Below are 12,902 nucleotides of genomic sequence, written 5' to 3' on the forward strand. Positions count from 1 at the left end.
AGGTTAGACTCGATGATCTGGCCCTCGTCTGATGGCCGGACCCCGTGCTGCAAAGTTGAACTCTGGCATATCGATCTCTAGTCGACCGGATGTTGGTTAGTCCTGCAGAAGTGATGCAAGAACTGCGTAATCACCCAGGCATTGGCGACCAGGCTGAGCATGTCGTATCAAAGAAGGCCTCAAGTTCCTCATACCAGCAAGCTGCTCCCCAATCAGGTTTGCTTTCCCATTTTTCCCTTGTCGGAGATCTTGTTATTTCCAAAGCGGTTCAACAATCATTTTGGTGAGCCTTATGTTGACCATCCGCCTCGAATATTCTATCTCGATTAGGACTTCATGGAACCACAAACGTCCGCTAAGGGCCTGTGCAGACATTCGTCTCGAAGACCAAATCCGGCACAGTCAGAACGAGCGACTGCACGATTGGCGACCCCGTTGATTCTCGCCGGAGCTGTCATTCCGAAGTACATGAACCCAGCGAGGTGGTGGCATTCTGCTGTTCGTCGAAATCCAGGCTTATCGGTGGTCTCCGGAGGATTCGATCTCTTCACCGATGCGGCTGCGGTCTGCCTGGGCGCTTTCTATGCTGTGCCCGTTGCCGTACCGTATCTGTTATCCGGGTGAATAATATTAAGTACAATTCGGCGTCCAAAATGCCTACCCATCCATTCAACACGAGCGTATAAGTCAGTATACTGATATACGCCCGCATACTGACACCGAAAGTCGGTTATGAATCGGTCGCGTCATGTTCATGTTCGTCAAAAGTTCACAAATCGGGAAATCATTCTGTTGTCAGTGAGGAAGAACGAGGGTCGAGAGAAAGTCTCCAAGCAGGCTTGAGTGTGAGTTCAACGAGAGCATACTTGTTATGCAGATCACCTACACAAATCAGCGGAGGATCTGTCTTGCATGAGCCCTTGAGCCGTGCGTGACACATCCTAATAGGGGTGGCAATCGAGACAAGAAGAGCTTTGCCTCTGCCGCGTTGTTCACGACACATTTCCCAAAGTCGATAGCGATGACCTAATTAGGTACTCATGAGTTATCCTGATCGACAAGGCTGTTTTATCAGGAATGCCTACATGTAGGATGCCTAGGGTGCAGCTTGGCTCAACCAGGCCGAGGTCTATCGGCATCGTCGTCCCCCTCACTCCGGACTGGTCTACGATCGGCAGACATACCTCCAGTGTACTCCGTATGTAAGGCCACCGCGGCCGGATCTTACCTTGGGTCATAAAAGCTGCACAAACGATAGGGCGACGATTGCGCCGGTCGATATCACGACCGGTAATTAGCCCGCTCTGGCGCGCGGACAGAAAGGCCATAGAATAGAGACAGACAGAGATAGATACACAGACACATAATCCAGCCCGACCCAGAGGCACCTGCTACCCACCACCACTACCCACAATGGCAACAGCAACACCCACGGCCGACCTCCGGGCCCAAAACCTCTTCAAATTCGACCACCACGTCGCGCTCATTACTGGCGGTGCCTCCGGCCTAGGCGAGATGGCCGCGCAAGCCTTCGTCCAGAACGGCGCCAAAGTCTTCATCGCTAGCCGCAAGGAGAGCGAGTTGCAAAGCGTGGCGCAGCGGCTGAATGCCCTCGGGCCCGGCACGTGCGAGTACATCGTCGCGGACCTGAAGGACAAAGCGGGCTGCGAGAGATTAAGCGCGGAAGTCAAGAACCGGACGGACGTGCTGACCGTGTTGATTAACAACTCGGGAGCGACGTGGTGAGTGGTAGCAGGCACTGCGTCAAGTTGTCCAATGCTGTATCACATCTACTCACATGTTGCGTGCGCCGACAGGGGTGCACCCGCCGACGATTTCCCCGAGCACGGCTGGGACAAGATCATGGCGTTGAACGTCAAGGCGATTTTCTACCTGACTGTCGCGTAAGTGGATCTGTCCACGATACAGTATGCAAACCACCACCGCTAACAGTCAGGAAGGCTGGTTCCGCTTCTGGAGAAGAGCGCAGTGGCCAAAGACCTGCCCTCGAGGGTCATCAATATAGCGTCCGTGGCAGGGCTCATGACGAGTGATCCCACCGTGACCGAGGAGGGCGGGTTGTCGGTCGTGGGACACGGGGCTTACAGCTGTATGATATCCCACCCAAGCTCGTGTGCCCTGGTGGCGCACGGAGAAGAGACTGACTGACTGATTGACTGACTGACTCTTTTGTGTTGTAGATGGGCCCTCGAAGGCAGCTTGCATTCACCTCTCTCGACAGCAGGCGTCGCAATACGCGCCACGGAATATCTTGGTGAATTGCATTTGTCCGTAAGTTGGGGCCGACAAAACCATGCAGACGAGGAATTCAAATGCTAATTGTGGCATAATTATCAGGGGCTTGTTCCCGTCACGGATGTCGAGTTTCGGCATACAAAAGAGTCTTGACTTCTTTCTGAGCTCGCAGCCGACAGGGAAGATCGGGACGCCTGAGGATTTCGCTGGGTTGGTGCTATACCTCTGCAGTCGCGGGGCGAGCCATGTCACGGGCAATGTGATAGAGATTGATGGTGGGAGCATGCGCAGCGGCTGGAGGCTTAAAGCGAAGAGATCGAAGATCTGAAACCATCGTGTTGATAGATCAAGTCATGGCCGAGAACTACTACTGGGTTTCTAGGACCGATCACCTGGAAGCCTTTTCGATCGATCGTGGCCCCGGCCGTGTCCTCTTCGTCTTGCTTGCCCGTGGCTGGGTGAACTGCGATACGTAGTCGCTCATGCTGTCTTAAAGCTCTCAAGTACAGTCTCCTCGAGTAGCAGTGATTTCAAGTCTTATCAATGCACACTCGAAAGTGCTGACTACAAGCTTGACCTCGTCAACAACACCAATCGTCGGTCCAGCAAAGTGTTTCGTTGCATACACGACACACTAGAAGATGGTGACAAGTGCAAAGCAGGTGAATACCACACTGGCATAGTACATGGCCGCCGTAGCGACTGGGAGTGCTGTTGGCAGGCAGAAAAGCACTGTGGCCAGCATGACCTACAGCCCGGTACATGTAATGACGTTAATGGCCTAGCCAAACCAGCCCACAGAGAGGATTGAACTTTTGGCCACAAGTACTTGGTATATCTCGTTCTTTACCTCAAATTGCGCTTCGCTCTCCTTCCCTTGGCACCGGGAAACTGAGCTACTGTAACTTTCGCGTAGGTACCTCCACTGCGATTGTCATCATCCCGCCCAACGGAGATGGCCCTCGTAACAAACAGCTTGAAAGAGTTCCCAAAGAGCTCGTGAGGCTGCTCTCCGCCGACATTGGACTCCGACTTCGCAATGACCGAAAGGAGCACCACGCGGAGAAAGCATGCTCCGCGAAAAGGTAAACCCCGTCAGGGATGCTATATAATTCGTCGCGAGTGACTGGGATTCTCCTCACTCTCGTCCGTGATATCACGTCTCTCGTAAATTAGGTAGTCTTTGCTGCGGCTCCAGGACGACATCTCCTGCACACACACGATGGCCCAGCAACAGAAGAAACTCAAAATCGCCGTCATCCCCGGCGATGGCATCGGCACCGAGGTCATGCCTTACGGCGTGCGCTGCCTGCAAGCCGCGGCCAAGGTGTTCGACATGCAGCTCGACTTCGAGGAGTTCGACTTTGCAAGCTGCGAATACTACCGCAAACACGGCGACATGATGCCGAAAGACTGGAACGCGACGCTCTCCAAATTCGACGCCATCTACTTCGGCGCCGTGGGCATGCCGGATCAGGTCCCCGACCACGTCAGCCTGTGGGGCAGCCTGTTGAAGTTCAGACGAGAGTTCGACCAGTACATCAACCTGAGGCCCGCGCGGTTGATGCCGGGCGTCAGATGTCCACTGGCGGGCCGCAAGCCGGGGGACATCGACTTCTGGATCGTCCGGGAGAACACCGAGGGCGAGTACAGCAGCATTGGGGGCAAGATCTTCGAGGGCACAGATCGAGAAACGGTCATCCAAGAGACGGTCATGACGCGGACGGGCGTCGACAGGGTGCTCAAGTACGCGTTTGAGCTCGCGCAGAGCCGGCCCAAGAGGCACCTGACGAGCGCGACCAAGAGCAACGGCATCAGCATCACGATGCCGTACTGGGACACGCGCGTCGAGAACATGCAACAGGCGTACCCGGACGTGAAAGTCGACAAGTATCACATTGACATTTTGACGGCGCATTTCGTCCAGCGGCCGCACGTCTTTGATGTCATCGTCGGCAGCAACCTGTTTGGCGATATTCTGTCGGACTTGGGTCCCGCGTGCACGGGCACCATCGGGGTTGCGCCGTCCGGGAATATCAATCCGACGGGCCAGTTTCCGAGTCTATTCGAGCCTGTCCATGGTAGCGCGCCGGATATCGCGGGGAAGGGGATAGCGAATCCCGTGGGAATGATCTGGGCGGGCCAGATGATGCTGGAACACTTTGGATTCACGGATGCGGCCGCAGCGGTACTAAAGGCCGTTGAGAATGTGCTGGCGAGGTCGGAGGATCATGTCATCACGGCGGACATGGGAGGCAAAGGAAATACTAAGAGTTTCGGCGAGGCTATTGAGCAGGAGATTCTGGCACTGGGGAAATAGGTCAGGCTAGACAACTATCACAGGCCCTTCCCGAATCGATTGTACTCCTCCTCGCGCAGACCGTACTCCCGGATACCGTCCCTGGTGGTGCCATTGGGCTTGTACAGCGAGTTCTTCAGATGCTGATAGTCAATATCCGGCTCTGCCCAGGTTCCATCGATGCCGTTCCCAGAGGCGGTGGAAGTCCACTTGTGACGCAGGTTCTCGCTGATCTGGGTGAATTCGTCCACCTCGCCTCGGTTCATGATATACTCGGGGACCGCATTGTCCGCGTCGGCCTCGGCGTCGGCTGCCGCAAGGCCACCGATGCCGGCTCCGACGATACCCACGCGAAGGGCCGCAGCTCGCTGCTTCACCCTTTCCTCTCACCAACAGCCCTTTACAGCAGGGCACTTCGGTTTCCAAATACGAAGAATAGTTAGTGAGAACGGGGCGACGTCAAGGCATATATGTCGGCGGTAGAGTCTATTTCTGGGCAAAATTCACGAGTACTCGACCTTACACAGCGCCAAGGCACAGCGGAAGCATAGCATTTCCAAACCGTCTTCATAGTAAGCTGATCTTCTTCACAAGTAGTCCACGTACTGCGATATTTTGGGAAGCAATGTCAGCGAATGCGATGGGTGCATTGTCCGATACTGAGGTGAGCGGAAGACACAGGAGTCGGAAGCAGACTTCGGTGTGGCTGTTCACTCGACCTAAACGGCGTCCCAGCTCGGTACAAACAATCCATAGTGCGGAGAAGCTGGAGCAGGACGCGTATTCCGTACGATGCGGCGGTCACGCGTGGTGTGCGTGGTCGAGAAATCCCCGGCTTATCGATAAGGGTTATCCGCCGAAGAACCGCCGGAGACTTTCGACTTTTCTCTCGCTTCTCTCACCTGCGCCTCACCCGTCCTTCGACTTTGACAGACTGTTTGCAAACGCAAGCATGGCCCCAGACAGAGGCAAAGGGCATGCGAAGAGAGCATCTTCCCGGGCTTGGGATGCTCTCAACCATCCGCTCTCGCCGTGGATCATCGACGCAGTGTCCGCCTTGAATTTCACCCGCATGACCCCCGTCCAAGCCTCGACGATTCCTCTCTTTATGGCCTACAAGGATGTCGTGGTTGAGGCTGTCACCGGTAGCGGCAAGACATTAGCTTACCTCATACCGGTCGTGGAAAAGCTGCTGAGACTGGAAGAACCAATCAAGAAGCATCATGTTGGTGCCATCGTCATTTCTCCCACTCGGGAATTGGCGACGCAGATATACAATGTCCTCGTTTCGCTACTACGATTTCACCCTCCTTCCGCTGCGGAACTTGGGCCACTCGACACTCCAGAGCCAACTGAAGGGGAAAGCGCTGTCGGAAGCTCCGACCGGTCGACTCACAAAATCGTTCCGCAGCTGCTCGTAGGTGGATCGACAACCCCAGCGCAAGATCTGAGCAAGTTCTTGAAGACGGCGCCAAATGTCCTGATCGCAACGCCAGGCCGCTTGCTTGATGTCATGACGTCTCGTGATGTCCACTACCCCAAATCCTCCTTCGAAGTACTGGTCCTTGACGAAGCTGACCGCTTACTCGACCATGGCTTCAAAGAGGATCTCACCAAGATTATCAATCTGTTGCCGAAAGAAAGGCGAACAGGGCTTTTCAGTGCAAGTGTAAGCGAAGCGGTGGATCAGCTCATCCGCGTAGGGCTACGAAACCCGGTGAAGATTGAGGTCAAAGTCAAAGGCGCGAACGGAGTCCAAGACAAGCGGACACCAGCCAGTCTGCAAATGACATATGCGGTCACAAGGGCTTCAGAAAAATCCTCTGCACTGGCACTTCTGTTACAGCGAATGGAACCCATACCATTGAGGACCATCGTGTATTTGTCCACTTGTGCTGCGGTGGACTACTTCCAAGCATTGTTGCCGGTCATTCTCCCTCCGGAGGTCACTTTGGTGCCTCTGCACGGTAAGCACCCAGCGAACGTTCGGGAGAAGAATTTCGTTCGGTTCACCAACTCGGCTTCTCCGGCCTTACTTCTGACAACAGATGTCGCCGCCCGGGGGCTTGACGTCCCATCTGTGGACCTTGTCGTGCAGGTAGACCCTCCTTCTGATCCGAAAGTGTTTCTGCATCGATGCGGACGTGCAGGTCGTGCAGGACGAAAGGGTGTCAGTGTGGTTCTGCTACTCCCTCACGAGAAGGACTATATCGAATTTTTGAGGGTTCGGCACACTCCCATCGAACCCTTGGCGGATCCCGATATCTCCGTAACTGACGGGGAATGCTTTGCGGCCCGGGGGAGGTTCCAGAAGATCGTTCTCGGCGACCGCGCTCTGCATGATAAGGCTCAACGAGCCTTCGTCAGCTGGGTTCGGAGTTACTCCAAACATGAAGCAAAGTCCATCTTTAATCTGGGCCAAATTGATTGGCATGATCATGCTGCCGCATGGGGTCTACTGAAGATGCCAAAGATTGCAGAACTCAGGAACATCAAATTGCCGCCATACAACGGCCCAGATGTTGACTGGCTCAACTACCGCTACAAAGACAAGCAGAGAGAACAACATCGAAAGCAAACGCTTGCAGAAGGGCCGAAGGACAAAGCGGCAGATTCAAAGAAACGAAAGAGCACCGTTGCCTGGTCGGAAAAGCTTGAGCGTAAGGCAAGCAAAGAAGTCAAGCGATCCAAGAAGGAAGCCAAGAGGGAATACGAAAGAGTTGCGAAGATGACAGATGATCAGAAACTGTACGAAGCTGAGACTTCGGACATGATCAAACAGCTTCGATCAGAGCAAGTCCAGGCTCCAGGCCAAGGGGATACTTTTGAAGGTTTCGACTGAGGCAGGTCTGGCTCCGGCATTTGATGACGCTCACTGTCAGTCGCCGATTAGGCGGCTCTGTCAGCAAGGGGAAGATCGTCGACGGCAGCAATCAACGGCCGGCACTTAGCCAGCCCTCGACTGGAGTAACCTCCTTTTGAAACGGGGTGGAACCAGGCCGACGCTGGAAGTGGTACCAACCATGTGCGATCCTCCGGCGATAATGCCCCAGGCTGACGCCAGGTTACTTCGGCCCCGACACCACGTGACACTGGGAAATGGTCCATAAAACGACGGAATATCATGGTTTCTCATGCGGCTGTTTGCTCTTCTGCATAACAACTCAAGCTGTCATTGTTCCCCAGGCACAGATCATGGATGATCCTCAAAATCCGTATGCAGCTGCTCACCGCCACCCAAAAGGGCCGGGTGACGCGCGACCTACTGCTCTTCAGATTGTCCAAGACAACCAACGTGTTGCTGCCTTGCCTGACCTCGTCATTCTCATCACAGGCTGCAGCAGTGGTCTTGGAGTCGAAACCGCTCGCGCCCTAGCCGCCACCGGCACCACACTGTATCTGACCGCACGCAACCTGACCAAAGCCCGCGAGGCGCTTGGTACCGACCTCCTCTCCAACCCCAAGGTCCACCTCCTCCAACTCGATCTCGAATCTTTTGCGAGTGTCCGCTCCTGTGCCCGTGCCTTCCTCTCGCAGTCCTCGAAGCTCAACATCCTCATCACCAACGCCGGCATCCGACACGTGCCGTTCGGAAAAACGAAAGATGGCTTCGAGCGCCACCTCGCAGTGAACCACCTGTCGCACTTCCTCCTCACGCAACTTCTCTTACCAACCTTGAAGGTGTCGTCTACGATGCACTTTCGATCCCGCGTCGTGGCGCTCAGCAGCGGCGCGCACCGCAACTCGCCCATCGAGTTCGACGACCTCAACCTAGAAAAGCCCGGCGTGTACACACCGGCAAAGGGCTACGCACAAAGCAAACTGGCGAACGTGTACATGACCAGCGAAATCACACGCCGATACGGATCCTCCGCCGCTGACGGCGCTCGACCCGGCGTGTTTGGCCTGGCTGTCATGCCTGGCGGTATCCGTACGGGCCTGCAGCAACACGCTGATGGAGTGGTTCCCGAGGTTCTGCGAAGCTGGTATTTCGTCAAGAATATCATGCGGATTCTCAATATCCAGAAGAGTCCCGAGCAGGGTGCCGCGACGAGCGTGTTGGCGGCGGTTGGGAAGAGATTCGAAGGGCGGGGAGCCATGTATTTGGAGGACTGTGGCGAGGCAGTACCGGTGAAAGAGGGGTGGGGGTTGCTTGATGGCGGGTATCTGCCTGGGAGGACGGATGACGGGGAGGCGGCGAGGAGATTGTGGAGCGTGAGCTGTAAGCTGGTGGGCGTCGAGGATGATGGGTTGTGAGGGATGAAAGTGTGTTTTACCTGTAAGTCGGCAACAAGGGTAGTCGTATGAGTATGATATGTTGTGTCGGTTTAGTTCGTTCAGGGAGAAATTAGTGGAAGGACACGCAAGCAACCCGTTTTGTTGGGCATTTATGTGTTCCGAGTACCGTGGTACGCATGACATTTCACATGCTGGCCCACGATAATCTTGTTGCTCTTACCCCTGTAGTATGCATTGCGTTCATCTTGTTTAGTATACACCTTTGGCCACTCGCAGACACACTCTGGTGGATGCCTACGCCACAACCCTATCCGTCCGCAACCTTTCCACCTCCGCGGCCTCCAAGCCCAACACCTCCCTGAGCACCTCATCCGTATGCTCTCCCAACGTCGGCGGCGGGGACCTCACCCCCACCCCACTCTCCGAGTACTTTACGGGGTGGCTGACGACCTTGACGGGCCCGCACGCGGGATGCTCGACCTCGCTCACCATCCCTCTAGCCCGCACGTGCTCGTGCTCCAACGTGCCCTTGACGTCGTTGATGGCCGCATACGGCAGGCCGCTGCCCTCGAGCACGGCCAACCACTCGCTCGTCGTTTTCGTGCGCGTGACCTCCTCAATCATCTGCTCAAGGACGTCGCGGTGGCGCACCCTCGCGTCGTTGCTCTTGAAGCGCGTGTCGGTTTTCCACTCCGGCCTGCCCAGCCTGTCGCAGATGATGCCGAACAGGCGGTCGTTGCCGCCGCCCAGCATGACGTCGCCGTCCCGCGTCTTGAAGCCCTTGTACGGCACGATGGAAGGGTGCGCGGTGCCCCATCTTCCGCTGTCGGGTTCGCCGCTCACCAGCACGGAGCTGGCGATGTTGGCCAGCGTGGCGACTTGGCAGTCCGAGAGCGAGACGTCGAGGTGTTGGCCCGTGGATGTCTGTTGGCGTGCGAGTAGCGCCGCCATGATGGCGTTGCACGTGTACAGGCCCGTCGTGAGGTCCGTGACCGCCACGCCCACCTTGACGGGCGACCCATCGCGCTCGCCTGTGATGTGCATGAGGCCCATCTCGGCCTCGACCATGACGTCGTAGCCCGCGCGCGAGGCGTAGGGCCCGTACTGTCCGTACCCGGTGATGGAGGCGTAGATTAGCTTCGGGTTGAGGGCGTGAAGGGTGTCGTAGTCGAGTTTGTATTTCGCCAGGGAGCCGGGGATGTAGTTCTCGACGAGGACGTCGGCGGTTTTGGCGAGCTCGTGTAGGATTTTGACGCCGTCGGGGTGTTGGAAGGAGAGGCCGACGGATTTCTTGTTGCGGTTGACCTGAGCAATGTTAGGGATTAGTGCGAATGTGCGCGAAGCATCAAAAGAAAAGCGAAGACATGGCGCATCAAGGTCGGAATACACAGCGACTTGTGGACGTACTTACCCCGATGAAGTAGGCGCTTTCGCCGGGTCGATCGCCTTTGACGGCGGCTGAGGGAGACGGGTGGTCAGTATTGCGTGTTTGGGAGTTGACACGTTCAGACTGATGGTGTCCGTAGCCCCAAGGGAGTGGAATAACTCACCGTCGGGCTTATATTTCGCAAAGGGCGGACCCCAGGCTCGGGTGTCGTCTCCGCGCGTTGGATGCTCGATCTTGATGACTTCGGCGCTAAAGAGTGGTATTGTCAGTTTCTGGGAACTGCTGGCAATAGCTAGGAGCAGCTTATGCTGCGGGATATGCGTGGTAGAAAGACAAGTCTCTGGTACCAGCATGCTGGAATAGGGATGCTGCATAAAATCCCTTCACCAGCCAGCTGAGACCACGTGGCACTCGCCCAAGAGTACAGAATGCATCAGGAAGGGATAGACGCAATGTAACGGAACGTGATGCAACAATGCGAACATACCCTAGATCACCCAATATCTGCGTACAATAAGGCTGTATGGCGTCTCAGGCGTCAGTATCCAACCCAATGGACGAGCAGGCCATTCCTCGATGCACACACAGAGCTCAACCACTTGGGCTACTCGGCCGATATAGCTTCGAAGCGTGAGTGTCCAGATGGGCCGCGGCCGTGACGCTTTGTCCGCACAGCAGCAGCGGGGTAAGAGTACGGCCGCAGCAAGAGAGAGAGAGGGCAGGGCGCAGCAAGAGCGAGAGTACCATCTCAGTCAACATGTACGTACCCCTGCCAAAACCCTTGTCATATCCAGCACTCGAATGCCCTGCAAGGGCGATACTTTGGTTGCGTTTGCCTGTGTGGTTGCCGTTACTGTTGCCGGGGCGCTTGCCGATGACTCGACTGTAGAAGCAAATTGTCTCCGTGATATCCATGGCCGGGAGGATGCTCTCTCAAAAGGCCGTGACTGAAAGGAGGAGTGGGAGACGCGCACACTCACACGACACAGTTGGAAGGTCTGTCTTGCCGCCCGGCTGGGTGCCATCGTGGATGTGGACGTGGGTGGGTAGAGTAGTTAGCAAGGGAAAAGGATAGAAAATGAGGATCACGGCGGAGTGGGCATCGATCGCGCGTCAGACCGTTTCCCCTGCTCCCCTTCAATGTATGTGAGCTCCAGAGGGACGTGAGAGAACATAGGCTTGTGTTAGAGCACCGAGTCCGGTTGGGAGTTGCAGTACCGTGTACGGCGCTTTCTCCGAGTTCGGGCGCCAAGCTCGAAGCACCGAGGCGATTTTTGTCAAGGTGATGTGCTTTTCTTGACCGATGCCTCAGTTCTTCGTGTGGCCAAGTGAGTTTATGGTGAATTCGGGATAACAATCAACGGCATCTCAACTCTTGGTTTGCTTCAAGTCATATAACAGGCCTGGGTACGGAGTAGTGATGGTCGCCACTTACGATACGATACCGTAGTGGCCTCAGTAAGATGTCAACCGCACCGCTTCCATGCATTGTAATTGTGCAATCTCGGGCGCGCCATCTCCCTCGCTCATGGTGGTATTCTTCCGCCCGTCATATTCGCCTGATCAGTACTGAACCAGCCACTCTGTCCATGTCACTGTGAGCATAGTACGAGCGTGTACAGGCAAGCATCCAGCCGCCTCACTTTCTCAGGTGTCCGAGCATACAAACCGCAAACCTCAAACATCTTCCAGGTTCCGAAGCAACCATTGATCGTAATCATCATCCGTTCGAACATGCCCTGGCATACAACACCACGCCGCGTCAAGCACGGAGTAATGTCATCACGAGCGCCATGTTCCCTTCTTTAGTCTTGTCTAATCTCCTTTGCGTTCTGGATATAATATCCTATCCTACCTAGACTAGGTATCTTTTTCTTCTCTTCTTTACCTAATGTTACAGTACATTGTGGGATTGTATCTCCATCTTCGCCTCTCCCATTCAATCCCATCCCACCATCAGCGCCACAGAAACACCACGTCGCATCCCATCACACCGCATCAGATAGCCTGCAAAAAAGCGGCCGCCGGGCAAAAACCCGCAAGGTATCTTGGACAAAAAAGCCTCCCAGTAATGTGTTTTTTTCGTGGCAGAACAGCAAAAGGGATGACGATAAACGAAAAGGACAGTAGTAACAATGCCGAGAGAGAAACGGGCAAGACAGACAGACAGGCGATGGATGGGCTGGATGTAGCAGCACCATCGACAACAGCAACAGCAACAGAAGTCAAACGCGCCGACCCAATTTCGAATTCGACCCATACCCAAACCGCAGTACGCGACGCACGCCGTGTGTCCCAGTGCAACGAAAATGACCAGCCCAGTAGGTAGTTTCGTGGTGGGTTCTTTTTTCTTTCCTTTCCTGTCCTGTCCCTGTCCTGCTCCTGCCATGCCATGCCCGTCCAGCCGAGCTTGGCAAAGTAACCATTCTAATACGTCCATGATGATGACGATGAAAAGATTCGCGGCTCGCGCCGCTTGGAAATCCAGATCTTTGTGACTGCAAAAGGAAATCGGTGTATGAGTGGAAGGAGGCGGTGGACTTGTCGTGGAGAAAATTGGATGAGGTGTGGTTTAGTGTGGATGTGGTGTACTGAGGTGGTTGTGGTGCTTGTGGTGCAATAGGGATCGGTGTGGTGTTCGTGGTGGCGTGGCGTTCTAGGATGTGTGAAGTGACGGGACCAGTCCCGAGGCTGGAATCGAAGCGGTGAACCAAGGAAGTA

General features: G+C 55.3%; 5 protein-coding genes across 5 annotated transcripts; 4 read left to right on the forward strand and 1 right to left on the reverse strand.

Moving 5' to 3' along the window:
• Positions 1-1,413: 1,413 nt before the first annotated feature.
• On the forward strand, positions 1,414-2,584 carry A1O7_07750 (uncharacterized protein; the record flags this gene model as incomplete). The annotated part of the gene is made up of 5 exons (XM_007761746.1): positions 1,414-1,742; positions 1,818-1,904; positions 1,962-2,110; positions 2,202-2,292; positions 2,359-2,584. The coding sequence occupies 5 exons, from the start codon at positions 1,414-1,416 to the stop codon at positions 2,582-2,584; spliced, it is 882 nt and encodes a 293-aa protein (XP_007759936.1).
• An 894-nt stretch (positions 2,585-3,478) lies between these two features.
• A1O7_07751 (D-malate dehydrogenase) lies at positions 3,479-4,576 on the forward strand (the record flags this gene model as incomplete). The annotated part of the gene is made up of 1 exon (XM_007761747.1): positions 3,479-4,576. One exon carries the CDS (start codon positions 3,479-3,481, stop codon positions 4,574-4,576), a length of 1,098 nt encoding a protein of 365 aa, XP_007759937.1.
• Positions 4,577-5,507: 931 nt separating this feature from the next.
• On the forward strand, positions 5,508-7,397 carry A1O7_07752 (uncharacterized protein; the record flags this gene model as incomplete). The annotated part of the gene is made up of 1 exon (XM_007761748.1): positions 5,508-7,397. One exon carries the CDS (start codon positions 5,508-5,510, stop codon positions 7,395-7,397), a length of 1,890 nt encoding a protein of 629 aa, XP_007759938.1.
• A 353-nt stretch (positions 7,398-7,750) lies between these two features.
• On the forward strand, positions 7,751-8,812 carry A1O7_07753 (uncharacterized protein; the record flags this gene model as incomplete). The annotated part of the gene is made up of 1 exon (XM_007761749.1): positions 7,751-8,812. The coding sequence occupies one exon, from the start codon at positions 7,751-7,753 to the stop codon at positions 8,810-8,812; it is 1,062 nt and encodes a 353-aa protein (XP_007759939.1).
• A 276-nt stretch (positions 8,813-9,088) lies between these two features.
• On the reverse strand, positions 9,089-10,534 carry A1O7_07754 (uncharacterized protein; the record flags this gene model as incomplete). The annotated part of the gene is made up of 3 exons (XM_007761750.1): positions 9,089-10,099; positions 10,206-10,252; positions 10,345-10,534. 3 exons carry the CDS (start codon positions 10,532-10,534, stop codon positions 9,089-9,091), a joined length of 1,248 nt encoding a protein of 415 aa, XP_007759940.1.
• Positions 10,535-12,902: the final 2,368 nt, after the last annotated feature.

This window comes from Cladophialophora yegresii (genome assembly GCF_000585515.1).
Source record: "Cladophialophora yegresii CBS 114405 chromosome Unknown aczIN-supercont1.5, whole genome shotgun sequence".
NCBI lineage: Eukaryota > Fungi > Ascomycota > Eurotiomycetes > Chaetothyriales > Herpotrichiellaceae > Cladophialophora > Cladophialophora yegresii.